The 27,489-nt window shown below is 37.2% G+C and overlaps 1 protein-coding gene across 1 annotated transcript in view; it reads left to right on the plus strand.

Moving 5' to 3' along the window:
* The window catches only part of CD109 (CD109 molecule), an 88,031-nt gene that overhangs the window by 41,301 nt on the left and 19,241 nt on the right, over nucleotides 1-27,489 (plus strand). The window contains exons 9-26 of the mRNA XM_026089998.1: nucleotides 486-595; nucleotides 2,242-2,481; nucleotides 2,868-2,969; nucleotides 3,067-3,129; nucleotides 5,211-5,384; nucleotides 8,219-8,371; nucleotides 9,135-9,209; nucleotides 9,651-9,711; nucleotides 10,205-10,340; nucleotides 11,115-11,232; nucleotides 13,959-14,072; nucleotides 15,191-15,409; nucleotides 17,665-17,809; nucleotides 19,218-19,394; nucleotides 23,520-23,601; nucleotides 24,820-25,048; nucleotides 25,589-25,754; nucleotides 26,875-27,065. Of these exons, the coding sequence (XP_025945783.1) occupies nucleotides 486-595; nucleotides 2,242-2,481; nucleotides 2,868-2,969; nucleotides 3,067-3,129; nucleotides 5,211-5,384; nucleotides 8,219-8,371; nucleotides 9,135-9,209; nucleotides 9,651-9,711; nucleotides 10,205-10,340; nucleotides 11,115-11,232; nucleotides 13,959-14,072; nucleotides 15,191-15,409; nucleotides 17,665-17,809; nucleotides 19,218-19,394; nucleotides 23,520-23,601; nucleotides 24,820-25,048; nucleotides 25,589-25,754; nucleotides 26,875-27,065 (2,555 nt within the window). The remainder of the gene's footprint in view (nucleotides 1-485; nucleotides 596-2,241; nucleotides 2,482-2,867; nucleotides 2,970-3,066; nucleotides 3,130-5,210; nucleotides 5,385-8,218; nucleotides 8,372-9,134; nucleotides 9,210-9,650; nucleotides 9,712-10,204; nucleotides 10,341-11,114; nucleotides 11,233-13,958; nucleotides 14,073-15,190; nucleotides 15,410-17,664; nucleotides 17,810-19,217; nucleotides 19,395-23,519; nucleotides 23,602-24,819; nucleotides 25,049-25,588; nucleotides 25,755-26,874; nucleotides 27,066-27,489) is intronic.

Raw genomic sequence — 27,489 nt, forward strand, 5'->3', positions numbered from 1 at the left:
GAGTTCTCTGACCACATGTCATTCATTGTCTTTTTCACTCTCTTTTGGACAGGTGGATTTGCAAACTGAACCTTTCTGTGGGTTCATATAACATTTCAACTTCCATATTAGAAAAAAAATCATTTGTACAAATTTCTACCAGTCCCAGAAACTGGATTTAAACAGACTTTCTGTAGACACCCCGTTAAGGTGAAGCTGTCTGACTTGGGATTCTTAAGTTCCTTTCTTTTGTCAGATGTATGATATTCTGACACAGTCTGTGTGGAATAGAGCATTGTGTGGTATGATTTATTTAGCATAGGGTGGAGACAGTATGTATACCACCTCTGTACTGATCCTTAGCTGGACTGGTGGAGAGCAATAGGAATGGAAACAATGCAAAATATGATAGAATTGTCTGAAGAACATAGGCAGTAAAGAACATTGCTGCTAAAGAAATATATGTGTAAAACCATATTATCTAAATACATTCAATTATCCAACAGGAATCTCCCAAAATTCAAGTATCATCATATTTCCAAAGCAAAGTGACTATTTTATTGAATTTCTGGACTACTCTAGAGTAATAAAACCTTCTCTGAACTTCATAGCTACTGTAAGTTCTTTTATTTCATTATAATTTGTGTGTATACAAATGGTACTTTTTTTTCCTGTGCTTTTGCTTAGATACCAAAATTTGCCTCAGATTTTTAAATGTAATTTACAGATTTGTTTTCAAATCATCTCTTTTTCATGATGCATTTTGGGAAATACTAAACTTAGCGGCACTTGCACTGGAAAAGAATAAAATGTCAGGAAATGCTGTAGCCTTGGCAGGATATATCTGAATATAGATTGTCAACATTCTCAAGGAAGAGAAATCTTTTCAATTTCTAGCTACTGCTTTAGAGTTATGTTACTAARCATTGTTGCAAAATTGAATAAAATTCCTTAAACCACATTGCCCTCAACTGAAAGTGTCTCTTTTATGCATTCTATTCTGTCTTTCTTGTACCAGCTGTAGTCCTGTCACAGAAGTATTACATGGTCTTTGTGCTGTCCTGGTCTACATTCAATATTTCTACATTTAACAGAGGTTTCATATTGCATCACTACATTTTGTTCATTTGAAAAGGGGAATAGACTTCACAGTTCTTGAAGACAACCAGAGTCTTTGCTGCATAGAAATCAGACCTAAATATCAAATTGATAGACTGAATAGGCAATTCAGAGTAGATTGGCTCAAGCCATACCTTTCTGTTGGCCTGATCGTTTGGGTCTTTGGTTTTGGACCTTTTCCTTTTTCTTTCCAGCATCTCAGTTTGACTTCGGCTTTGATCTACTTCTTCCTTGTCTTCCAAAGATGAGCCCACAGGGAGCTGAGGCATTTAGCAATGCTGTATCTGACATGGAAGAAAGGAATGTCAGTTATGCTCCCAGAGGAGCACGAAGGACAGCTTATGCTGTTACTAATAACTGGAGGTCTGTATATGCTGTACAGGAAGAGGATAGAAAAATAATGGTAGAGTAAGAGAGGTAATGGGGTGACAGACCTTTGGATGGAGAAAGAAAAGGGAAGTATTTATTCGATATTTACAAATGTAGCAGTTGAATTTTTGGACTGTGTAATGCAAAAGGAGAATGATTATACTATGGAGAAGAATCTGCTTGAATGTGGGGATAAAGGTTGATGTAATTTATAGTGCTGATTGATAGATTTTGGAGTGAAAAAGTCATGTATTGTGTCCATTTTGGGCCTGCTTTCAGTCTTGTCTTTTGCAGTCCTTTTGATGAATCTATAAAGACATCTGACTCAGTATCATCTCTGCTTGTCTAACACATTATCCTACACATGATGTAATGTTAGGCTAACGTAAGGTTGTCAGGGCTAGAGAGAACAAGAGATAAAATTAAATATTCAAGCTGTAGGTAGTATATGCATATTTTGCCTGAGAGACAAGCATTTTTATCGGAAGAGTTGTAACTGGGAGAGCTGAAAGGCAGGTCACCTTTTCTATTCCATCTGCTTTGTTTTTTCTTCTTTTTGCTCCATGGAGTTATTATGGGAAGTTTTATTCTTGGATGACTTGTCTACTTATAGTGCTCTCAAAGGATTAAAAATAAAGATATTGATGTGTGAGAAATCTGAGGATGCCCTTGTTTTCTTGACATAATGTCGTAAGTGCAAATACATTGTTGCATATTATTCATTGTGGATTTTAGTTTTATCCTGTTTGATGGATATTTTCTTTTTGTTTTTAGCTAAAGGTGACATGTTCTGATAGCAACCAGCTGACAACTGAAGAGAGACAGAATCTTGTCACAATCACTGCACGACAGTCAGACCTGTTTTTTGACCACTCTTCACTTTCTTACCTTGAAAACGAGGCAACAGAGGAGAGCAATAAGACAGTCCATGTCCTGAATTACACTGTCCCAGAAAATGGAATTATTGATATTGAGTTTCCAATTCTGGCTAATACAAAAAATCTGAGAGTTCAGGTATTGTCTGTAATATGTTGCTTTGGAACAATGATACACCAGATTGAGCAGGCTGTGGCTGTGATCAATGATACACTGTTCCTGCTATCTGCAACAGCTGATACAATCACCTATTATTATTTACCTTGCTTCCTATTTGTGTTATAAGCAGAGCAGGAAACAAGGTGACAGATCTTGTGTGACACAATGCTTTTAAAATCTAAATGTCATCTAAACAATTGCACCAAGATAGCAGATGGGGGAAAGAAACAGATACTCAGAGCAGTAAAGTGTTTCTGTACTGCCATTAAGGTTACAGTACCATGCTTCCTTCAAACAGTAACATATATGTGAACATCTCAGATTTTACTGTTTGGTTAAGAGCTTTGTTTTACATTATCTTGCAGGCAGAGTTCCTCAATAGTAAGACCGACATAGGTGTTTATGACGTGTTCAGCTCACCCAGCCAGACTTATCTCCAGATTAAAACAAAGAGCCAGGATGTAAAGGTAACAGTCTGAGATGGAACTTGCCAAGATGAGAACAGTTCAAGTTACTCATCACGTTCCCATACTCATCCATATCTCAATCATACTGTTTGCCTAGGCTGGAAAACCTTTTGAGCTGAGTATTGCAAGCAACAAGCCAGTAAAAGAGTTTCATTATCTGGTAAGTTATTGATTTTACATATGTGTACAATTCAAGATGACTTTTACTAACCTCATAAATATTGAACTGAATGGAATATGATTGAAAATTAGAGAAATTCAGCATTTCTACTATGCCTTGATATATGGCCTATGCTCTACTTTTCCGCTAGGATGGTCTTTATTCAAAAGAGTGGCCATCGACTACCTAGCAAATACACCTCTAGCAATGCTTTCTAAGAGAAGTGTGTCTCTGTTTTGGTTATTGGGTTATCTTTGATTATGGATGTGTGAAGCAAGGTGGAACTATGACAGTGGTCCTGTCATTGTCTCTTACTGTACAGAGAGCCTGATGGGATGGGAAAAGGGACAGAAGTGACTGGGAGCAGCCCAAGCTGCTATTTGCTGGCATGTTCTGGGGGTGCAGATGGAAGCAGAGGGTTGGTGGAACCCCTCTGCAGATTCAGGGACTGACAGGGATGAGTCTGTGCTGTGAACACAGGACGAGAAGACCTGCATGCTGAGAAAACAAATGATCCAGTGGGCAGGATTGCAATGTAAAGGGAACTGCATTTTATATGCAGTAGGAAGCATTTTTTAATAAATGACTTAGGTCATGACTGTGATTTTATCATTAGTTCTGCTGAACTGTATCTTATAGCATCTGGATTGAAGGGTTTATTATACCTTTGCCAGTTTCCCATCCCATCCTTAACACATGCATGTCTTGTGGACAGTCTAAATCATAATGATCATGATAATTGCAATTATTCTTTATCTAATAGTAAGCTGAGTAAGCAAAACCTTAGAACAATATAAAATAAGGGCATTCATGTGTATTTTCTAAAGTAGAAAAACTCTCTAGAAGATTTAAAGAAATGAAGTTTGGAGGCATATCTTTTATTTTAGAAATGACATGAATATCTGGTCTATTCTTCTTTGGTTGTCTGAGGTGAGAGATTTGCAGTTTTCTTAGCCTTTAAATGAAGATGATTTTGAGGCATCCACAAAACAGTTTTTCCTACCAAGTTAAGTAATTAAATGGTTTATATTAAATAGTTTTTTTTGAAAATGCTAGTCAAAAATATGGAAAGTTACAACCCTCTCCCATATACCACTGTGTTTATGTTTTTATATGTCTGTATATGTATATATCTGTGAATTTATAATTTCTGCCATGTTACTATACACAATTCTATTAACCTAGATGTTATAAATAAACAGTGCCCTTTCCATATTTTTTATTGTTTGATTCAAATAATTCCTTTCTCAGTTAATTAGGTTTTAGTTATTTACTCTCTCCATATAAATATATGGAGCTAAACATGTAGGTAATAAAGAGTTTTTAAGCTAAAGAAATTCTGGCAGAAYATGTAGGCATAAGCTGGCCTTGTAGTTTTTAGCCATTGAAGGAAAGAGGTTACAATCAAGGTGGTTGGTGAAAAAGTCAATTTGGAAAATTAAGAGAAACAATTATGTGCCTGCAATCAAAGGTAAAGAACTGCCCTCCATGGCTCTCTTCATTGGTAAGTGATATGGTCCAACTGGAACAGATTGAGAATGAAAAAGCTGATGCTGTGGGCCTGAAGTCTGCACTGCAGGTATTTTGAGGGAGCTTCAGACTCTGATCTGATCTGGTAAACCAAATGCCTGTTATTAGCTGGAGCGTATTAGTGTTCCCCAGTTCACACTCTCCATGATGTGAACTGAAGTGTGGTAAGTATGGATGGTTTGGAGATTTGCTTCAAAATTGTATTCCTGTTACAAACTCAAATGCTACTGTAGATGACCCATATGACCCAGCTATTTTGTTCTTGCATTTCTATATTCTCATAGCCCATATTGTACCATGCACTCATCCTTGTAGTTCTTCACTTGTCCATAGTGATATAGGAATTAAAACATGGAAAACATCTATTTCTGGTATTTAAATGTTACATTTTCCCCTTGTTTGATACTCAGTCTCATAGATCTAACCCACCAGATTTTCAAAAAAGTTACAGCTATATGGCTCTTCTTTTAACACTTGTTTGTAGAAGGAGTTGCAGTGCTTATCACATATTGAGTTACCAATAGGTTCTGTGATTCATTTTTCCCTTTCAGGTGGTATCTAAGGAACAAATTATGGCTTCTGGCACAAAGGTTTCCACAGYGTTCACTTTAACAGCAGAAAATTCCTGGGCTCCCTTGGCATGCATACTTGTATTCTATGTTGATGAGCTTGGAGTAGTTGTAAATGACGCTCTCACTATCCCTGTTCAGCCTGTTTTGGACAAGGTAATTATATTGAACTCGAGTCTGAAATCATGTTTTTGTGTGTTTCTTGCATGCTAAGCTGTAGTTTGAGTCATAGGATTGTAAATACAAATCTTTCTCATTGTGGCTCTAATCTGAGATTTGTGTAAGTCCATGGAAAGACTTTTAATAATACCAGTACAGTTAGGGTTCAGCTATAAATGTAGGGCTATTTCATATCTGAAAGAAATTTCTACTAGACCTAGAAGCTCTACATAAACAGATAAACAATGTCCCCTCATGTTCTTATTGGTTTGGTCAATTACTAAGCCAAAGATTGCTCTAGCTAATACAGTGGAAAGATATTCACAAGTGCTGTACATATCGAACTGTAAAGTTTAAGAAGACCTTACTCTAATCAGAGAGTGGTCATGTGGTATGACATATGGCCAAAGAGAGCCCAAAACAGAACAGAACTGGCATTTTTTGCTCAGTCTTTCTGAGGAGACTTTGCAAAATGGCCTTCTTTTTGTAAGCCATGAGTTATCCTAATTTTCCTTATGGAAGCACAGAGGCAGCTTTTTTGGCTTTGTGGTCAGTGAACGTGACCAGTATTTCATGTGACCATGAGTACTTTAACTCAAAAAAGCTTGAAAAGGAGTGGGAAAATTACTATTGCAGCAGTTATTTGATTCCCTAGTTTACTTATCAGGATGAGATTTTGTCCTTTATGCAAATAAAAGACTAACTTTGACTTTTTACAGGTGAGACCACCCAAAGACTCATGATGGGTTCAAATTCTTCTTCTTCTGTGGAAGCTTAACAGATTTATTTTAGAACCAGACGTTCAGTGGGGAGGCTGTTTGTCTTATTCATGTGTGCAAAATGGTTATCTGTTCTCCATTCTTTTCATAACTTATCCATTCTCAGGATATGAGTGTTGTTATCACAGAATAAAGAAGTGGAGAGGCAGTAGGGTTAGAGAGCTGCAGTGACACATTTGGTGGTTATTTACCAGTGTCTGAAGAATCTAAATAAACAGGAAACAAATAAGATAATTTAGTTTAAACATGGGAGTTTTAGGGCAGAGACAGGAGGATATTTGTAACAACCAAGCATAACAGTTTGATTCAGCCTTCTGGAAACAAGTAGAAATCTTTCCACTGATTGCATTGTTCAAAATTAAGATTACAGTATATTATATAGCAAAGTGRTAAGGTCTGATCTTGAAAATATGAGTTTGATTAAATGTAATTTATGGATGAAAAACACCATCATAATTTTCATGGAAAATGAAGAGGATAAATTAGAGAAATTAAATATCAGCCTTACTGTATTTGCTATGAAGATTACATAATGAAAAAAATGTGAGATAAGGCAAGAACTGTTCTCAAAGTCTTCAAAATTTCAAGATATTTCCATTTCTCCATTTGAAGGTTAGCCACTGAAATTAATTTAGTACTGTGATAACTTAATTTCTGTAATTTCATTTTTGTAAATGAGTTGGTAAAATGAAAAATACAGAGCTGCAGTGTCCCAATGTACCCAGAACCAAACCTTTTCACTGCCTGTTTGATGTCCCATTTACAGTGAAGCACATGGCGCTAATCCCATTTATGGTGCCAATAATTAGTGTGTTTGCTGTTGCTCTAGAATTTTCATACTGAATGTGTTCGGAAGAAAAATAAAGTCCTTACATGGATTTATCGGAGGAAGAATAAGACTGAGCTGTAGATTGAGACACCTAAATATGTATGTTTACATGTAAGGACCTAAACATTCAGTTGCTGAAGCATAGGCATCTAATGTCCTCTGAAATGCCACAGGGTATTCAAAATGTTGTCGTGGGGCCAGTAGGTGTTTCACAGGTCCTGTGGGAGATGTATGGACTACTGGAGAGGGAGCTGAGGGTCAGATAGCATACCGTGGGGCATCTCAAGTGGTTCCAGGTGCTTTTAGGTGGCTGAGTCTCATCCCTGATGTCTGTGTACGAGCTATGTGTCTAAACTCCCTTTATGGAGATTCAGGGGCCCAAACAGAGGAGTCTAGTATGGTTTTAAGGATATTTTGTCTGGATTCCACTGTAGATCTCTTGTATACCTTTGAAGATCTCAAATGGTAATAAGTGCCAGTGTTTATGTAACTGAATCCTACCCGCAGCCAGTACAGTCAGTACAACCTGTGGAACTATTTTCTTCACCACCATTTGGATTTCTGCTTCATGGTGAGCTGAACTGCTGTCTAGTCTCCATTCTCTCTTTTGAATCTGTTGTGTGTGATGAGAGCTTTAACACTGAACTGAAGTGTAGGTGGCTAAATGTAGGTGTCTTTAGTATGGAGCTGGATTCCATATCAAGACTTTATAGTAGCATTTTTTTTGATGAAGAAAAGAATAAAATTGTTCATCTTAAACTGAAATTCTGTATAGTTATCTGACACAGTAGGGAGGAAAAGCATTAGTTGGAATCTTTGAGGGCTGGAGTTTTTCCCCAAAATGCCTTTCTCAAAATATGTTACATGCTGTCTTCTGCACTGATCAACAGAGAAAGCATTTCTTCTACTGCCCTTAGCTATAGAAAGTGGTATATACTTGTGACTGAAGAGGTTGCTGGTTCTATTCTAAGTGTTGGTTGAAATGACTATGGATGCTGATACTAACTTCCCACCAATCTAAGGAATTGAACAAGACAGCAAAAGGAATGTCACGGTGTTTTCCCAGAGGTCCTGGGCAGAGTTCCTAAGAAATGCCGGGCTTGCTTGCAAATCCAGAGTCTTAATTATAGCTGATTAAGTTAAAAATGCTTCCTCAGAGTTGTTAGCTGACTGTAAATATCACAGTTTAGTTTAAACCAATACCATTTTCTGTTTTTTTCTAGATAAAAATCTCTTGGAGCAAAGATAAGGTCAAACCATCTGAGAAAGTCTCCCTTAAAATCAGTACAACGGAACCAAGATCAGTAATTGGACTTGCAGTTGTTGATAAAAGTACAAAGCTTCTAGGAGAAAGTAGTGACATAACAGAGGATTCTGTAAGAAAATGAGAAAAAAGTTTTCAATATTGTGTGTATGAAAGATGTATGTTTATGAAAATACTACCATTCAGATGCTGAATGAGTGATATTCTTTGGAGATGATTTGTAGTCCTTAATTATGCAAACATTTTTTTCTTCTGCCAGTGGTTTATCAGAATGAGTGGAAAAGACTGTAAGGCTTTCAAGGTAATAGGCCCAGTATTTTTAATTCCAATTAATACTTTATTGTTTTTCCATTCATTTATTCAGCAGACTGCTCAGTTTTCTGTTGGCAGTTTCTTCTTTCAAGAAAGAAAAAAAGTCAGGAAAACTCCCTAATGATTTGTGCTTTATGCTCTTTAAAGTCAATAATATAAAATAATACAAAGAACTGTATATTTATGAGAATAAAATAATTCATCTTTTTGTATTCCCTTTGCTTGCAGGAGCTCTAATGCACCAACAAGTAAAAAAATTTGACAATACACATCATTCCTAAAGTGCCCAGACGACATATTAGCTTAAGTGCCATAGAACATCAGTGGACTGTAGGCTTCTATTTTAGTCTTTTATAGTCTTAGTCACGCTTCCATTAATCATGAAACCGTTATAGCCTAATCCCATTCATCCTGTCACAGATTTTATTTTCTCTATTACATCAGAGCTCATAGATCTGCTTCCTGAGGTACAGCTCTATAAAATTAGCATCTGTAATAGTAAAAGTTCTGAAAAATGTGAGTATGCATTCACTCTTTGAATGATTTTTTTTCTCTTGTCTTAGGTATTCCATGAACTCCATTTATACAACACAGCACAGTACTTTCCCCTGGTCAGAGGTTCTTTTGGTGTCTTTCAGGTATTTTTTTTTCTTTTTTTAATTACAAGTTGAGTTTTTTACTGCTTGGTGACAATCATGTCCTAGAAGACAAGGCTGTCCTTTAAAGCTTGGGACTGTAGACAATGTACTGTTTTCATGGTTTATATTGGTTTTGAATTATGAAATTTATCATCATGTAAATATTCCAAATGCAGAGAAATATGTCTGTATTTTTATAAATGTGAATTGCTTTGTTCTTGATAGCGTATTCTCTTTTAAAAGTTTTCTAACATTAAGGAAATACTCAGATTCAGATTCTCCGTTTTGTTGGTTCCTGTGTACTACTTCCTTAAGGTCTRTAATTGCTTTATTATGGAGACTTTATTTCCTTAAAAAGAAAGAAAAGAAAAAGAAAATAGATAAGCTCTGTTGATGTCCTGAATGTCCTGTATTGAGATGTATTGTATAAATTTTATCCAGAAATGCAGCCTTTGGGTATCAACTGATGCAATTCTTGAGGAGGATAAAGAACATTTTCTTTGTAAGTAATAAAAATAAATATAGCCAAGTCTAATTTACTGTGTGGGGAAGGCTTTCTATGGGTTAGGCTCCCTACTAGCAGTTCTAACTGTAGTATAGACAGGCTGCATTCAGCCTTGCAAACCATTGTCATTTTCAAGATTCAAAACATGCAAAACTCATAGTATTTTAAAAACTTCCTTTTTGCTGCTGTCCTGAGTGTCAGTACCCATTAAGGGTCTGAGGGTGAATGAGTTTCTGTTCAGTTCCATTTGATATATGGGGCAGTGGTTTGTCATTTGGATGTAAGTAGCCATACTGTAGCAGTTTCATGAGTACTCCAGAGAGGCTATGTAGAAACTTTAGGTTCTTGTGAAGCTTCTTAGTTCATATTGTCACAGAGTACTGTTACCACGTGTATTGTAAAGCTATAGATTATGCTCCAAACATTGTATTACTCTGATTTTTTTAAATCTAGTTTTTTTGTAGGAAGGACAATAATTTTTATTTTGTAGATGGTGGAATGATACCCATAGAGGATGATTTTGGTGATGATGTGGTGGTAACTAGAGAAGGATCTCCTGATTTCAGCACTCCTTATGTGAGAACACATTTTCCAGAGACTTGGCTTTGGATTGACACCAATACTAGGTATAAGATTAGAAGCAAATGGAAACTGATTTACACTTGCCTTTATTTTTTTGTAGATTTTAGTAGTWCTGTGCTGCACTGATGAAGAACTCTGCTTGAAAATGTAGTATTATTTATATTACACTACCACCTAGAGGCCACAAATGAGATTGGAGGCCCACCAAACTGGGCATTTTAAAACTGCACAAAAAGGGACAGTGCTTGACTGAAGGCCTTGCAGTTTCAGTAGACACTAGATAAAAATGCTGGAGACAAAAGAAACCATTTTCCTTTTACAAATAGGGAACAATCTCATAGGGAGACTCAGTCTTCTTTCTCTAGAGTACATGAGAAGATTGTGATTAGTCTGGAAAGTGAGATCTATTCTTGTCCGTGCCTAATTCAGGGAGCAGTTCAAACTGTCAACTGGATGGTGAAATCGGACCTGTGTTGTGAAGCAAAATGTTGTATTCATCCATGGCTGAGGAGTTAGGGAAACAACCGTCATCTGGGATTGTTTTACAGGATCTGTAAAAGTTTATTAAATGTAATGCAAAGTAGTTAAATGTAATTACTTTCAATTTATTTAATTTAAACTAATTTAACTTTATTTTAATCATTTTGATCCCATCACCATTATTTTTAAGTCATCAGGAAAAGAAAAACAGATAATCAGCAACTTTTCTTGCCAAAAGTTTGTACTTTATTTTTTGATGTATTTTAAACATTTTTGTTCACTTACTGATGTCTGTAAATGAATGCTTTTGAAAGTCTGTTGTGTCCTTCTGCCATCAGATCTGACATGGATACTACAATGGAAGTTACTGTACCTGATACCATCACATCCTGGGTAGCCAGTGCTTTTGTGATTTCTGAAATCAGTGGGCTTGGAATGACAACTGCTCCAGCTGAGGTAACATAGGAGTAGACAGTTACTTTAAACTTCTGGTAACACTGTTGACTAATACTTGAAGCTGTATTTTAGTTCTAACAGTGACTGCCTCCTTATACTAATAAAGTGATTGAGAGGCCAATTTCATTCAAACCGTGAAGAAAACACAGCACTGAAGTCATCTGTGATACTGTATGTGCTTCCCCTTCATGGACTTATAAATAACTCGGACGTTACACAGATATTTGAGTGCCTAGTTTAGTTACAGTGGTTGTACTTTCAGGATGTGGCCACATCAGAGTCTTCTTATGTGGAAAGGGGGAATGACTGTCTGAGGACAGTGTATTTCCCTCGTTTGTTTCTGCCAAGAAGATTTTCCATGAGTTGGATAGTGCATGCAGGGAGCGTGCACAGACTAGCTGGGAAGAGGTGGCTGGGATAGAAGCATGTTGTCTGCTGGAAAGATCGTGCCACTGTGTTGCTATTCTGAAACTTACCCTAGGAGGGAGGATGGGAGAATTGCTTAAAGACTGAATTCTGGCCTTGTGTTCATTTGTTTATCAAAAACAATCTTAGACTAAACATATTCACTTTTTGAATAACAGTCTGAGTAGCAGAGTGGACACTGAGATCCAGCAGTGGGATGAGGTGCCTCTAGCTGCCAAGTGCCTGCCTCCTGTAGCTTCTTTATGCTTCCAAGAATGCAAAGAGAATATAGCAATTTGTAAACTGTCTCTTTGTTCCTGGGGAAAGCTACCTTCAGAGAGTTATTCAACCTGTTTAAAATAGGAAGCACTTTCTCAAGGCTCATTTAATTTGTATTTTAGATATGTTGAATAATCCTGTGAAGGTAGCTATCTCCTTTCATTCATTATGTAAAGATTCTACAGAAACTACATTCCTAACTGAGACAACTCCGCTTAAGTGGCTAAAGTTAGATGGGGTGAAACTGTACGGTACTGGGTCACAGATTACCAACTTGATGCCAGGACTAATCAAAACATAGCTTAGAGACAGTCCTTTACCTGTTGAAGTTCTCATGCCCTCAGATTCTTGGGGAGGAGCAACTTTTGGAATCCAACCCCAGATTTAGACCCAAATTTCATAGTTGGCTGCTACACCAGACACAGAACATGTGCTTTGAAAATCATGATCATGACTCCACCACAAAATTTGGAACCTGATCTGTTTTTTGTGGTAAGGCTCCTTTGAGACTGGAATCATGATTTTTGTTTCTTTCTCATAGTTTGGCAGAGATAGGACAAAAAGAGGAATAGTTTTCTGATTCAAACTGTATGAAAATATATWCTTGGCCCCTCATACTCAAATTTGAGTAGGCTGCAAGTAGAACAGATGTTGAAATTATTCCTTAACTATAATCACCCACATGCACTGTTCAGTACATCACCCACTGGTCTGTTTAGATTGTGCTCAGAGTTCCATATGGCTGAAACATGCTAATCAGTACCATACAGAAAAGCAAATAAAAGAAATGCATGAAAATCTTAATGGAGAAATAACTGTGACATCTGCATGTTTATTGTCATTTACTTCTTTGTATCTTGTTTTTATATGATTTCTACTATAGGGAGTGTCAGTTATTTTTACCCTGTTGTATTTTATTCTAATATACTAGGATATTCCTGAATATAAAACTTTAGTATCACAAGTAGTTTAGAGAGAAGCAAAACAAAGAAATGCAGAAAATARGTACGTAGAGAAAATGTTGCCTAAGAACTAACCAAAAAACTCCATCAAAACTTCTTTAATGAGAAAAGACTTTTTTGACTAACTGAAAGCTTGAGAAAACTCAACCCAAAGTTGAACTAGAGTTTTAAAAAGAAAAATTTGGAATATTTGATAGCTAGAAAGAAATCTGAGGGTTTTTGGATCTAAAACTCAGAACACAGAAGAATTTTTTTTAATGAAAACAAAATTAAAACCATTTTTAGTTGACGTTTCACTAATAAAAGATATCATGCCTCAACCATCCTTATTGTAGATATTCATAAGCAGTGTAATTTTGATTCCATTCAGATTGATGAGAGCTTACCACTGATTTCTTAGAACCAAGACTTCATCCAGATGCCTCTGTTTGCAGATAAAAGTAACTGCTTGCTGGTGGATTTCTTCAGTTTTTCTTTTAATTAAGAAAAGATGTATTTTAGAAATATAATGAAGAACTTACAACAAAGTTATTCTTACAAAATAACATCAAACTACTGCATATGTAGTTGTTAGTGAATTACAGAATTTAGGAAAGTTAGTTATTTTGTATTCTAACATGCGTTTCTCTATTGACATGGTGATAGGTCAATGGACAGATACATTCATAATTATCCAATATTTATGCATTCAAAACAGTTGACAGTTGCCTTCCTGGGATCTCAGATGGATCAGCAGGACAGATCACAGCTTTCAAACCTGCCAGCTGATAGACTCTTAAGTCCAAATTTAGGTGCCTCTATCAGGAAATGCCCTCCTGTCATAGCTCTCAGGAGTCCAGCAGCTCTCATCTGAATGGGGCAACAGAGTTCTTACAAAGATGCTAGTAATCAATAGCTTTTTTGGTGTCTGCTTCAGCCCTATAGTATTACATTTTATTAATTGTAGAGTCCAAGTAAACATACTGTCTCATCTAAGTTTAAAGGTGAGACAGTATAATCAGAAAACACGTTATATGGTCATTTTCATAGCTAGTGTCTGATTGCTTGAGTTCACTGTTGTGTACTGATTTTGTTTTGCAGCTAGAAGCTTTTCAACCTTTCTTCATTTTCCTGAACATCCCATATGCTGTCACCAGAGGAGAGCAGTTCATTTTGGAAGTGAACATCTTTAACTATTTGAAAGAAGAAGCTGAAGTAAAGAATTACTAAGCCTTTCTGATGAGTATTTTTCACTACAATTCTGTTATAGGATGAAGTTTGCCAGCAATTCTGGAGTCAGTTCATGTGCATGCTCCTTTATCAATCTTGGTTGAATAAGCAACTAATTTTAATGGTTGGAAATACCTGCTTCTGAAGTTTAAATCATTGCAGTGATTGATTGAATGCCAGATCCTGGAATCCTCTGAATTAGATTTCCTAGGATTAGGACACTTATGAGATAGATTCACTTCAGAATTAAAACACCCGAGTGTCTGAACTTAGGTGTCTGGCACTGATTGAAATGTCCTAGGATATTCTGCCAACATTCTACCTGCCACCTTGGAAAGCACTGGTCTCTCACTGGTTCTGTGCATCTGTGAGCCCTGTGAAGGTGCCCTGGATACCTCAAGTCAGCTCAAATGACACTAGAAGCTATGTGTGGGGACCTGAATTGGACCCTGTATCTCCACTGACCATAATGGAAGTTTAGACATTCAACTCATATCTAGACATTTAGGAGATGTTTAGGAGACACCTAAGTTAAGGTACCTTAACCTCCATCTGAGTCAATTCCTGCATTAGATGAATCAATGCTTAGATTTGATCTGRCATACACAACTTTTTTGAACTCTTCCATTCAGTAAATGGTAGTTCCTCTCAACTGTTGAGACCTCCAACAATTTTAGACTGTAGTAGATGGAAGTGAGGTTTTTCATCACTTCTTGAGATAAAAAAAAAACAGTTCATAACAAAACATATTTATTTTCTTTTGCTTTACTCTGTTGTATTTCTGGGTCTACTTTTTGCTCCTCCAACTATTTTTTCTTTTTTTTCAGTTAGCTCTACATCATTCTTTTCTGTAGTCCTCCCATCTGCCACTTCCCTCCCATTTCTTTTTCCCTCTTTGTCCCCATTGTATTTCTCTATACTTGAATATTTTCAGACACAGCAGAGTTTACACAGACAGTGCAGATCACAGGTTTCTCTTGAGAGCATTCATGTTTTCTTCAGTGAGCTATTTCTCTATACACACAAAAAGCGTCAGCTTATGAAAACAGTTCTTCAATTTTAACACCTTGTAACAGTATTACAAACATTACTGTATTTTACAGGTTACTGTGAACTTGGATGTGAATGATGCTTTTGAAATTACTCCAATATCGAATGTCATAAATTCTACAGCAAATCAGCAGTCTGTATTTGTACCAAGTGAAGATGGGAAAACTGTTCAATTCCCAATCAAGCCAAAAGAGCTGGGAGAGATTCCCATCAAAGTGACAGCAATATCATCTGCTGCTTCTGATGCTATCATTCAGAAAGTTTTAGTAAAGGTAAATAGTCAACAACTTGCCTTATTGCAGAGATCAATTGCTCCTTAAAAAAAAGTGTACCAAAAAGTCAAACCAATAGGATATTTACTTGTCTGCCTCTTGTTCTGTAAGGTTGGTTTCAGATCAGGTGGATTCAAATAGAAATGACCTTTTAAAAATAATTCCTCCTTTTAAATTGTGTAGATCCCCTTTCAAGAATGAAAACAGARATCCATTCTGGAACTGATCATGTGTCAAATGCTCCTGAAAGCAAGGTGAAACCTGTCATATCAGTGAATCCCTGGTGCTACAGCTAGCTTACTAATCTGCGTAGGGTGGACCAAATAATTGTATTTTGGATAAGTGTAATCAGTTTAGCTGTACACCTGGCTTTAGTTCAATGACTATTTTATGTGAACATTTCTGTATTTTGCTAGTGGTAGGAATTTAGCCCCCAAACTTTCTGATAAACCAGAAGCTTATGGATGAAACTTGCCCAACTTTTGCCACCTAAAGGTCTGAGCCACGTTAGGCTCCCTTTCAGTGAAAAGCGATAGACACTTTCACAGTTTATCCTAAAATAGATGCTTAAGATCATAAAATCACAGAATGGTTGAGGTTGGAAGGGACCTCTGGAGATCATCCAGTCTAACACCCTGTTCAAGCAGGGTCACCTAAAGTAGGCTGCCCAGGACCGTGCCCAGCCAGGTTTTGACTGTCTCCAAGGATGGAGACACTACAATCTCTCTGAGCAACCTGTTCCAGTGTTCAGACACCCTCACAGTAAAAAAGTTTTTTCTTAGGTTTAAATGGAATTTTCCTTGTTTCAATTTGTGCCCATTGCCTCTTGTCCTTTCACTGGATACCATGGAGAAGAGTCTGCCTCCATCTTCTCTGCATGCTCCCATCAGGTGTCTATGCAGCCTGATAGGATCCCCTCTGAGACTTCTCTTCTCCAGGCTAAACAGTCCCAGCGCTCTCAGCCTCTCCTCATGAGAGAGAGATGCTCCAGTCCCTTCATCATCTTTGTGGCCTTTCTCTGGTCTCCCTCCAGTATGTCCACGTCCCTTTTTCACTGGGGAGCCCGGCATTGGACACAGCACTCCCGATGTGATTCCACCAGTGTTGAGCAGAAGGGAAGGGTCTCCTCCCTTGGCCTGGTGGGAATGCTCTGCCTAATGCAGCCCAGGATGCTGTTGGCCTTCTTTGCCACAAGGGCACATTGCTGGCTCGTGGTCAACTTGTTGTCTCCCAGGAAGGACCCCCAGGTCCTTCTCTGCAAAGCTGCTCTCCAGCTCGTTGTCCCCCCCTATTCCCATATTGGTACATGCGGTTATTCCTGCCCAGGGGCAGGCATTTCCCTTTGTGAACTTCATGAGGTTCCTGTTTGACCATTTCTCCAGGAAGATAGGAAAAATGAATCATGCTCTTGAGGAGTTGATTTCTCTCCCTTATGAAACAGTCTCATAAAATTTCACTCTCCACCTAATTAGGTGAAGGCACAGCAGCCTAGGCCTTTTCCAGCCTGAGCAACTGGCTTTCATCTTCATAGCTCAGTCCAGTTGGATTCTGCAAAGTAGGTGTTTTTCTGTCTGTGTTCCAGGAGAATTTTGAGGCATTTCTGGGCCCACTGGAAAGCTGGCCTTTTATATCATGGCCCTATTGTGAAACTCAAAACCACTGACTCAAAACCACTATCCTGCAAGATTGGGAGCTGGTTTTGGGTGGAGCCACTCATCACCCTTTCTGTTGTGTCATTGTGCAGAAGATAGTTAAAATCTCTTGGAGTAAGGTCTAGGCTGAGGGAACAAACCCATTTATTTGCTCTGCTTCAAGGACAATTTTTTTTTCCAAAGGGATTTTGCATGCAAGAAGAAATTAAACCTTTACAGTGATGTACCTGACTTAAGTCCTCCTTGTGCGACAAGCTGTAGGATAGCAGACGGCATGAAAGACAGCACCTTCAGCCTCCTGCACCCCTATGGCATGCACTTGACATGGAACATCCTGGAATCAGAGACGCTCTCATTGACTTTGTGGATGTATTTTTATAACTAACACATTGTCTTGAGAAGCAAATAGTGGACATAGATCTTTGTCGTAAAACATGTATCTGTCAGTTCAGATGGGCCAATAACTCAGTTTCTTCTATGTTAGCAGCTAGCACAAAACATTCAACAGTGCTTTAGATGCCTCAGCACAGCAAGCTCACAGTCCCTGCCCTAAAAGAAGCAACTGTTGGAGATTACAATAATCCTCTCTGTTTATTTTGATAGGCTGAAGGATTGGAACAGACTTATTCTCAGACACTTCTTTTGGATTTGACTGGAAATAAACTACAAACATTGTCAAAAACTTTGGATTTCACTTTTCCTTCTGATGTAGTAAGTGGCAGTGAGAGAGTACAGGTCACTGTTGTTGGTAAGGATTGTTTTATCCTGTTTCTATCTATCTTTATTATTTGCTGGGAAGCTACATTGTCTATTATTGTCTATTTTTTTTAATAAAGTTTGCTGCCTGCTAGGCTTCTATTGAACTCAGATAGCATCTGAGATATGGCGTGAAGGTACAGTATGCCACTACAGCTGCTTTTGAGAGTCTAAGATATCTTTATTCCACACAGATGTGGAAGGATTGGTCTCCACTGGCAGTGTGTGGCATACTTGTTATTCTATTTAAATAACTGCATTTTCCCCAAATTTAACATCTGTTCATAATTCAGCTGCTGGCAGCTTCTGCATCGCAGTCATAAGTGGGTTTTAAAGGATGGAGCAGCTACCAGCTCACCAGCTGTCCCAGTGTCATTTGCTCCTGCTGCCCTGCTGTTTGTTATCACCTTGTTCCAGAGGGGATGCTCCTCCTCCAGAGTGAAGATGGCAGGTCATATGCCCTTGCACCTCAAATTGCTCAGCTGTTGAATTTCACAACTGATGTTGATTCAAAGTCACCTCCTTCAGCAGCTTAAACTGGTATATCAGACCCTGTACTAGACTGTTAAGGTCTGGGTGTTCTGCACGTTCTGCTATCATTTCATAGAAAGTAGTAACTTCTGACAAGCAGAGCAGGCAGGCTGGTATGTAAAACCCTGAACTACCATAATAGGATTTGCCAGAGCTTCTCTCAGAGCCCATGCAGAAGGACCTTTACAAGATTTTGCTGCATATAGCTGTTTGTTTATACTTCTTAGAGAACTGCATTAATTTTGATTTTCTTGTTATATTAATGGGGTGAATCACTCATTAATTCAAAATCATTACCATCATGCATTGAACTAAACATAGGAAGACTTTGTGGATGTGTGTTATTCCTTTGTTTCAGAATCAAGGATCTCTTGAATATTCTGGTATTGACTATCCTTTTTCAGAGTTAGAGTGTGTTATATTTTAATAAGGAAAGTCCTGCAAAGTTTCCTAGTGTCCTGGTTTAATTCTTCTTGTTTGCAGAATAAAACCTAAAACCTGTCTTAGGACTGATTGTTGCTTTGTGACTCCCAGACTTTAATAAATATGGGTGAGACAAGAAATGYAGGAAGCTTTTGATACGTACAATTACTGAAATATTTTCCTGGAGAGAATATTTTTTGGCTTTTTAAAATGCTGGCTGTTTGAAATTATCCTGTAGTTGTAAAGGTCAGAGAAAGTCTGTGGGGAGACAGGTCAGTGGGCAAATAGCTGATAAGATTAAGTTTGCATGCTTAATGCAGTTTTCTGCATAATTAGTGGCGTTTAGTACAAGCATTCCCAGTGTATTTTCTCCCAGTTTAGATGACATCACCTTTGATGTATTAGGCATGCATTTATTTGCACTAAGCTTTAATTTTATCTTYCAGGTGATATACTTGGGCCTTCTATCAATGGTTTGGAATCATTGATTAAGATGCCTTATGGCTGTGGTGAACAGAATATGATCAATTTTGCTCCTAATATTTATGTTTTGCAATACCTGACTAAAACCAGGCAGCTGAGAGAAGATATTAAATCGAAAGCTGTATCATTTATGAGAAAAGGTCTGTATGCTTAAAAGAAAGATGTTAGATTTTTAAGAACTCATGTTAGTAAAAGATATTTGTGACTTTGCATTTGGTATTTGAAATACTGTTTTGTTCTTGTCCTGAGAATTGGAAGAAAAGCCCATTTTCCTGTAGCTCTTTCATCTGGGCTGACAGAATTAAAGAGCAAATGATTTTGTTTCTAAAGGCAAGTTTGTTCAGTAAAAACAAATAATTTTTATATGGTTACTTTTCAGAGGAAAACTGCATTTTAGAAGGTAATTCTTATGATATTCCTTGGAGATTGTTCCCTCTTCTTTGATTAAGCTGCATGAACGAACATTTCTGACCGCTACATGAGGCACAGAGGTTAAAAGTTAGTCAGTGGACAGAGTGAACCATATTAATTCCGTGTTTATATCTGTCTTCAATGACACCATCCTGCCATATCCTTGTAGAACGTACGGAAGTGTCTTTGCTCTTGTGACTGGTGTTTGCCCACCCAAGGTTTAGACTTGGTCAGAAGTGAACTCTGTGCTGGAAATTGAAAAATGGAAAATTTTGAGTGGAAATTGTTGTATTTTTAACCTAGAAATATTCCAGGGCATCACAAAGCATGCAGAATCTATGTCCTGCACTATCCTTCCTTGTGCCTTTGGGTCAGATGGTATCTGACTGCAATGTACCACAGTTGCCACATGGTAGTCTGCATGCTGAGTCTGATTCTTAGACAGGAATGAGACCATCCTCATCTGAGCCACACCCCTACTAAGGGACCGTGATGACATTTTCAAATTTTGTTTACTCTCTGTAAGACTTTGATTTTTTTGACATATGATTTTTTTTTGAAAAGATGTCAACATTTTTCTTGGAAAAGACACTATTTAAAATAAATTTCCCTTTCGTCAAGCACCCAATTTTCTGTCAAAAGCAGTTAAATGAATTTTTTTAAACCATTCCTACTACACATTTTATTTGAAAAGTAAGAGGGGGAAAAAAGGAGACATTTATTATGTGAACAGCTACTCTAAAGTTTGTAAGCAATCTGCCCTTCTTTGAAAACTGAGTAGTGCTACCAGAAGTTTTCCAGTAAGAAATTTATTACAGTTATTTTAAAGTGAATCAGAATTGTAGGGTTAAATGTCACTTAAATATAAAGCATTGTGTTATTTAACTTATTCCTGGGATTTTGAATTTAGACACATGTTTTTAACACTGTAATAGCCAAAACAGTAAATATAACAAAGTATTTGTAACCATAAGATGGAAAAGAACCACCATCTAAAAAACATTGAGGATATTTGCTTTATTCTTCCAATGATTTCAGTTGTTACACCTATTTTTTTTAAATGTAATTTTAAAGTTGAGATTCATATTTAGTTTGGGTTATAACTCTTACAAGCTCAGTTTTCAAGAGGATTGTTGTGAAGTTTAATTTAAAACAGACTATTTCAGATATCAGAATCCACTAAAAATATGCATTTGAAAAAAGTGACCCCATAATCTTAATTAATACAGTTCTGAAGTAAATATAATGAACTTTAAGACTAAATGCTTATGAGAAGAAAACATATAGCTGGCAGAGGTTGTTTTTCATTTACCAGATTTTATTTACCTAGAACAAAGGCAAAACTAAACAAAAGTTGCTTTTTAAAAGATTCCTGCAATTGGGAAGATACTAAGTACCATCGTGAAACTGCTTCTTTAGAAATAAAAAAATCCTGGTTGATGTGAAAACTTTGGTGCCTAGACCCAGGCAAGCAATGAGGTGAACAGTATTTTCAAGCTATTTGAAATGTGAGCCCCATTAGTCTTTCACATGTTACTGAAGTCCTTTCCATCCTGATACACTCTTCTTTTACCCCTGCTCAGCTCGTCATCTATATAGACATCTTTTGGGTTTCAGCCAGTCCTCTGGGAATGGTGGTGTACATATTGATAATAGGATCCTTCTTTTCCTTGCCTTTCTAGTTGTATGTGTTGACATTTGAAGTATCATTTTTCACTTTTGATTGAGTGCCCATTGGAATGAATATGGTGGTTCACACCCCTCAGGTCTGTTCTTTCAGGATTTCTGCAGACTATCCTGTGTTAGATCCACTCATGTTTGAAGATTTTTGTGTGACAGCAATAGAGTTGGCATTAAAAAGAAAGCAGACTGTAGGAAATAACTGAGTGATCATTCAGTTTTCCCTCTGGTTCCACTCATCTTCAGATCTTTCCCAAACTTAGTAAATTCTAAGATATATTTATCTCTGTGTAATGGCTGCTCAGCAATATTTGTTTAGTAGGCTGTTGGGCTTAGTTCAGTGCTTCTACATTACCAATGGGGTGGTGATAATAATCCTTATTTCTGTATATTGCCTGTTCCTTAAGAAGCAGAAGACCTCAGCTTTCAGGCTTTTTGCAGTCAGGTACTTTTGAAGAGGAAGTAATCTATTTGTACATTTACGTATATTTGTGTTGATCACAGAACATTATTTTGAGGCTAAAACTTTGACAGTGGCTTTTGCTTTCTTTGTTGAGAAATGCCACTTACCTAATTTCTTCTTTTTTCCTCCCACTTAACAGTGCTTCACTTTTCAAGCTTATTAACTGAGATTAGAGACTTCTGCATATGGGAAAGACTGACCAGTTTTAATGATGTAATTAACCACTGTAGTTATGCTAATACATTAAAAAACAACTATGTGCATGTGGAAGTTGTAATTTCAAACCCTTCTAAAGAGACAAAAATTAAACTGGATACTGCTGGGATAAGAGTTCGTATGGGTAGCTGCACTGGTATAATGTAGCAGTAAATTCACATCTTTATACCTACATAACTTTCTATTATAGAGAGACCATGACCAAAAGTTCATCTTACATGGTAAGGTCATTTGTTCCTCAGTAAGTAAGGCTGTGATTCACACACTAAGTATCTATACTGAGGGTAGTATGAAAACACATGATAAATCACGTATCAGTGAATGCGAGGAAAACATTGCAGGTGAACTGTTATAAGAATTAGATGGGCCTCAGGGGCCCTATTTCTAAAGATATTCTGACATTGCTATCATTCATTTCTGTATGACTTAGTGATGTAAATATCTTTAAAAAAACCTTGCCTAAGGCTTTTCCTTCTGCCTAACTGGTTCAGTACTCTGTATCTGTGTCAGGTGTTAGACTAGTGAATATGCTTTCTTAATTATAATAACCAAAATAGCAAAGCCAAAAAAAAAAACAAGGGGAAAAGGAAAGAATAAATGTCTCGTTAAATGCTAGAAATAGATATTGTTATTATTCTGGGTGCACAACTGGCAAGCAAAATCAAGCAAAATGTAGGGGAAGGAAGGTTTTAGACATCAAAGACTACAGTGAGAAGCGTATCTTAGGTATCTCTTCATTTTTAACGTTACTGAATATCAGTTCTTCACTGAAGTAAAGGAGTAAGGATGCTATTAGTGGTCATGAGCAGCTAGTAAGCCCTTGTAGTCCTTTTATTATAGATGTTCAGCACTCAGTAAAACACTACAGCTGTTCTAGATACTGAAAAATCTTTGGATGCCTTTTAACCAGGTCCCTTTCAGGAGGCTCTTTTGAGGACTTTCTGGTAACTCCTTTCAGAACAGCTTCTCCCAGCATGGTTTCTCTGATGGCTAGTCCTTTGATTTGGCAGGTTGCTGAAAGGGGCTATTTTTCAGCAGCAATTGTAGGTTTGCTGCAGCCTTGCCTTTTCAGTTGGAAAATATTTCATTTTTTGCTTCTCTCTCCTTCTGTTGGCAAGATAGAACATTTCTGCAAGCGTGCAACTTCAGGTCTTGAAAGCAGCAAAGTACTGAACTATAGGCTGTTACTCTGGTTTGCACTCACTGCTGTGCTACTGAAGCCACTGAGCTATGTGGGCATGTGTGTCTGTATGCTACACTGTCATATCTGGATTTTTGTAGATAGATCCTTCATGTTACCACTACTCACTTTTTTGTAGTCTTTTGCATGGTTTTGTGTGTTCCTACACATTTGGAAGATATTTTATGAAATTTGAGCTTAAGTTCTGCTGTTCTCAGAATTAGAAAGTGCCTTGCTTCATGTCATCAGAAAGTTTGAACTGGAACCCATGTAAGAGGAATGTGTTCAATACCTGTCTCTGCTTTTTCACTTTAGGCTACCAAAGAGAGCTTCTTTTCCAGAGGGATGATGGCTCTTTTAGTGCCTTTGGAAATGAAGATTCCTCTGGGAGCACATGGTAAGTAGTTCGGCCAGATTTACTTTGGAATTTGAGCATTTTAGGTATTTTCCCTGCCACTAAAATCTTTGTGAAGCTGGTAAAAATTTCCAGCCATATTAGCCTTCCGACTGGTTTTCATTAGGTCTTTAGGCCAACTAAGGTCATTCTGCTGGATAACATGCTGTCAAATCCATTATTAGGATGAGGCTTTTTAATTTTGCAAAGGATGAATAATGAGTTATTTTAGCCATGGGAATCGTTGAGTGAAATGCTTTGAGATATTGTCCCGTTGGAGAGGATAGCTCACCAGTACAGAGAGTACCTAGAACTCTCTTGGAAAAAAAATGAGTTAAGACTAGTTGGGATTTGGCTGCTTGCTACAATGAAAAGGGTGAAAACTTGCTGTTAACTGCACAAAGCAGAAYTGCGATTGAGTATTTAAATCACCATTGCAGTCTCTTGGTAATCCACAGCTGATGAGTGGTTGAAACACACATCAGTTTATTCTCTGGTGCTACCTATGTGGATTAAAACAGTGCCCAGGAGTTTAAATGTATTTACATATTTCAATATACATTACTGGCTTTAAATAGAACCATTCCAATTACTGTCACTGATCCAGTCACTACTTCAGTGAGCATCTTTCATTGACTTCAGTGGGATTTGCCTTGGACTCAGTATTAATAGACTGGAGAAACGAAGATAATTTATCTGTACTATCAACCCTGGTACTTAAATAGTGCAGTGACAGGTTACATTAATATGCATTTGGCAAAGAAGGGAGTCAAAGCAGAACTTGAGATTGTCAATGAATAAAGCAACAAGGGTTGTTTTGGTGATGTGATTATAGGGAGAATGGTGCTAGTTAACATCAAACTCATAACTGTATTACTTTGTAAATTATGATTATGCCRCTTTAGTCTTGCAGCAGAAGGCATGAGAACAACATTTGAATAAAGATAAACATTTACAGGCAGACTTGGAGCCTACAGTCTGTACTTATTTTTGAAATATTACAGCTGAAAAGGGATGATCTTTAGGAACAAGGAAATAACTTCATTTTTTTGCAGATTAGGATTAGTCTACTTTCTTTTCTGGGTGAGGCATGTATTTTCCTCTGTGCTTGGAAGATGTGTGTAGAACACTTACGGCATCACTACAGTCTTAAATCATGTTAAACAGAGGAAGCTGCAATATGTTGTTAATTTTTTGTATTCAATTAACCTTTTCCCCAAGGTTAACAGCTTTTGTATTAAGATGTTTCCTTCAAGCTCGTCCATTCATAGATATTGACCCAAATGTACTCGTGGATACAGCTAATTGGATTGTCCAGCATCAGAAATTAAATGGAGAATTTCAGGAGCCTGGCAAAGTGATACAGAGTGACCTTCGAGGAGGCAACAATAATCCAGTCACTCTGACAGCTTACATCATGTCATCCCTCCTAGGGTTCCCGGATAAACAGGTATTGGAATTCATGAGTAGCATTTATAGTTACTGGAATACTTCATAAGTTATCATACTACCTGGCAAACACTTTATAGTTTAAGGAAATAGAGGAACTTCTGAATAGAGCCAAAATTTAACCTGATTTGGTTAAACTTCCCTATACTTTGGCCTATCTACTTGAGACAACAAAGAAGAGTTGTGCTTGGAGGCCCTCCACTTCTATGTACTTTTGCAAAAGCTAAAAGCAGTTGTTTTTAGCAAAAGTATTGTCATAGCTTCAGTCCAAGAATTTGGAAAGCAATTTATGGGGGGAACTATCCTTAGAAATGCCAAGTCATTCCAATCGATTTCAGTCAGATTACTCCCATTCTTATGAGACAGTGCCATATCAAAATGTTTGCCTTTGAGGTCCTGTCTGTGACTCTGAAAGAGATTTTCAGTATTTCTTGGTTGTTGCTAGAAGACAGTAATATTTCTGTTCTGTTTTCTTTAAATTATAATATTACAATATATATTTTATTCACTGTATGTTCTTCAATATGATTTTCATTTCCAGCATAGTGATGTGATCAAGCGTGCTACAAACTTTTTAGAAGATAAATTAGAAGAAGGCATTCTGGATAATTATACTTTGGCACTTGTGACATATGCATTGTCCTGGGCAAAAAGTACAAAAGCGAAGGAAGCCCTGAATATATTAAACCAGAGAGCAGAACACCAAGGTATTGCACAACAATCTTATACAGCTGTATAGATGGATTTTCTTCAATTTTAAAAATAGATATCATATATCATACCTATATATAGAAGTAGAGACAAAGAGAATCTTACTTCTGAATTCAAATGTGTTTTGAGCATGGTACATCGAATAGGCTAGGAACTTCTAAGAAAACCTTAACAAAAAGTGTCCATAAATGAATGACAATTCACAGCAAAAGCCAGGGTTTTCAATCTTACAGTGTTCCTGATATGAGTACCATGATGGTACTGGAAAACATTGCTTCTCTGTTTTCCCCTATTATTATGTGTGCTTGTAAGATCAGACCAGTTAAACAGAGTCAGATGAGGTCAACTGTTCCAAAGGGTTCTGATAGGTCAGGAAAGTGGTGGGGGTGATGAGTGGAAATCAGTATCAGAATAGAGAAATGAAGGACTGGACTTTATGTAAGCTAATACAAAGGTCTGTTAAATTTTCTTTAGTGACCCATACTGTGATGTTTAACCTCTTTTGAGTTCAGCACAACTAAGTTTTGCTCCCTGATTTAGGAAGAAAAAACAGATGACATGGAATATAAGAAGTTCAAATTTTTGGTTACTATATAACCATCCTCTTGAAAAATCTGAAGCAATTTATTTTCTAGCCTAGAAACCAAGCTTTTCCAATGTCCCTCTGTGTTTAGTGAGTTGGGCTTTTTGGGCAGTCACTTTTGGGAAGGGTAGGATTCATACCTCACTAAAGAATGAGCCTAGGATGCAGTCTTGTTGACTGGAGTTCCTTCTTTAGTTCTGGAGAGAAAGGAGTACCCTAGCAATGAGTTAGCTTTTTCACAAGAACTCATTTATATGAGCACTTCAGGTTGACAACAAAAGGGTCAATACAAGGTTCATTGAAATCAAAGGGAGTCACTATTTGGATTCCAGCTTTCTCTTTATCTAGATTCAGCCACTTCTGAGGAAGGGTTTAAGTTAGTCCTTTACTGGCGGGGTGCCTAAATATTAACTTTAAAGAAACTTGCTAGATCCCATAGTTAAGCATAAATTAAGAGGTTTCGCTTGAGTTTTTCCTGGAAGTCCAAAGGCTTCAGTCTGTGGATCTGATGTTATTATTGGTTCCTTTTTCAGGAGAATTTCGTTTCTGGGTTACACCTGCTTCTGAAATTTCTGATTCATGGCAGCCACGGTCCATTGATATTGAACTTGCAGCATATGCTCTGCTCTCGCACTTTCATCAACACAGATTAGCAGAGGGGATCCCTATTATGAAATGGTTAAGTCAACAAAGAAATCACCTTGGAGGATTTTCATCTACTCAGGTAATGTTATGTCTGAAGAGGCTTTGTTATACTTTCCAAATGAGCACTAGATCTTATTAAAAAAAAAAAGAAAAGAGAAAGAGCATTTGTTTTTAAATAAGAAGTATTGAGTTTTGTTTTTCTATAACAGCTTTGGTTAAGCACGTGCTTGCATTCTTGCAGGATTGGCATCTTAAATGTGGACTAAAATTTTAGTAAGTTGACAAGTATATAAGAAAGAAAGAACTAGAGTTACCTTGGTTATTTAAAATATTATAAAGAAAAGAAGATCTAAAAGTAAGAAGAAGAGATCCCTGTGGAAAAACAGTTAATCAGATTTTCCAAGCAAGTGCGATAAATATCTGTGCTTACTTTCCTTTCAAGGAGAGGAACTTCYTTCTATTCTTTCCATATGTGAGTCCCTGAACTCCTAAAATGCTATTAG

Source organism: Apteryx rowi, unplaced genomic scaffold (genome assembly GCF_003343035.1).
Source record: "Apteryx rowi isolate R43461 unplaced genomic scaffold, aptRow1 scaffold_84, whole genome shotgun sequence".
Lineage (NCBI taxonomy): Eukaryota > Metazoa > Chordata > Aves > Apterygiformes > Apterygidae > Apteryx > Apteryx rowi.